The sequence below is a fragment of the Bombus impatiens genome, unplaced genomic scaffold (genome assembly GCF_000188095.3).
Source record: "Bombus impatiens unplaced genomic scaffold, BIMP_2.2 scf_2222, whole genome shotgun sequence".
NCBI classification, from domain to species: Eukaryota; Metazoa; Arthropoda; class Insecta; order Hymenoptera; family Apidae; genus Bombus; species Bombus impatiens.
In genome coordinates, this window is record NT_178641.1 from 1,325,610 (window position 1) to 1,326,695 (window position 1,086).

Below are 1,086 nucleotides of genomic sequence, written 5' to 3' on the forward strand. Positions count from 1 at the left end.
TCGGCGTTGGTGGGATCGTCGATGCAGGCCGACGCGTAACACGTGCCTATCTCTATTAGCTGTATGACGTCGCACGGCAGTCACCGATATCGGTCTGGCACCGGCTTATTTATCCCTCCTTCGTTCTCTCTCTGTTGTCCTCGTGCGCTCCGCATCTCCTCGCCTCTCTCCCCTTCGTGTTTCCTTTGAACGACGCGACGTTTACACCGTTCTCTCGCTCGTGCGCCGCACGTATCCGTGACGATTCGTTGCGCTCAAACAACGAGAATACCCGTGTGTGTACACGAGGGGCGCCCGACGCCGGCAACTTCAAAGAGAACGGCAGCGGCGCTCTCGTTGATTTAGGCGGTTTATGACCATGCTGCCAGTAAAGCACCGACTAATGAGTTTCAAGCGAACCGTGTTCGTTGAAATTTACGTTCATACCACTTTCGACGGTCGCGCCTTCGTCTCTTCCTAAGTATAGGCTTCGCGTTTCGTTTCGTTTCGCCTCGTCTCGGTCCGTTTCCTTTCGTAATTATCGCGAAGCACGTTAATCGAGATTTTTACCTGTCCGGTGGTCCAGTGTCCCTTAAAATAGTAGGATTCAGTCTCGCGGTTGCGGAAGGCGGTGGAGTGGGCGGCGATGCGTCCTCGTCGTCTTCCTCGTCGGTCGCGTCCCCATCCTCTTCCTCTTTGGCTGCCGTCGTGCAACCTCTCTCGCTAGGACTAATTGGGCCGTCATCCTCCACGCAGTCGCCTTCCTCGCCCTGGAGGTCCGCGCCAGGCCCTGAGCCTTCGACTCCGTCCTCCCCTGCAACGGAAAATCGTACGATCGTTTCAGTGCGACGCGATAGCGGCCTAGACGGCGAACGGGGCGCGGTTACGCCGCGGTTACGGCGCCAGTCACTGAATCGAGGAGGAAGGAAAGGAAGATCGACGCGTCTCGTAACCACGCCGCGCCGTTCGCACCGAGAATTTGGGGAACGAGAAAAGCGAGCGTTGGAAAAGGACGCAAAGAGGCGAACAGCGAGGACGGTTGGCGCGAGACAATGCCGTTATCGGCTCATTTATCGGCCTTTCGCGGCTACGACGACGTAGAAGACC

General features: G+C 57.4%; 1 protein-coding gene across 5 annotated transcripts in view; it reads right to left on the minus strand.

The window, feature by feature from the left end:
• Window positions 1-15: 15 nt before the first annotated feature.
• Window positions 16-1,086, minus strand: part of LOC105681806 — an 89,651-nt gene continuing 88,580 nt past the window's right edge. The window contains exon 2 of one of the 5 annotated variants that reach the window (XM_024371895.2): window positions 16-793. In XM_024371895.2, coding sequence (XP_024227663.1) covers window positions 546-793 — 248 coding nt within the window. In that variant the 3' untranslated portion in view covers window positions 16-545. The remainder of the gene's footprint in view (window positions 794-1,086) is intronic. The other 4 variants (XM_024371893.2, XM_024371894.2, XR_002947840.2 and 1 more) reach the window with 4 other exon arrangements.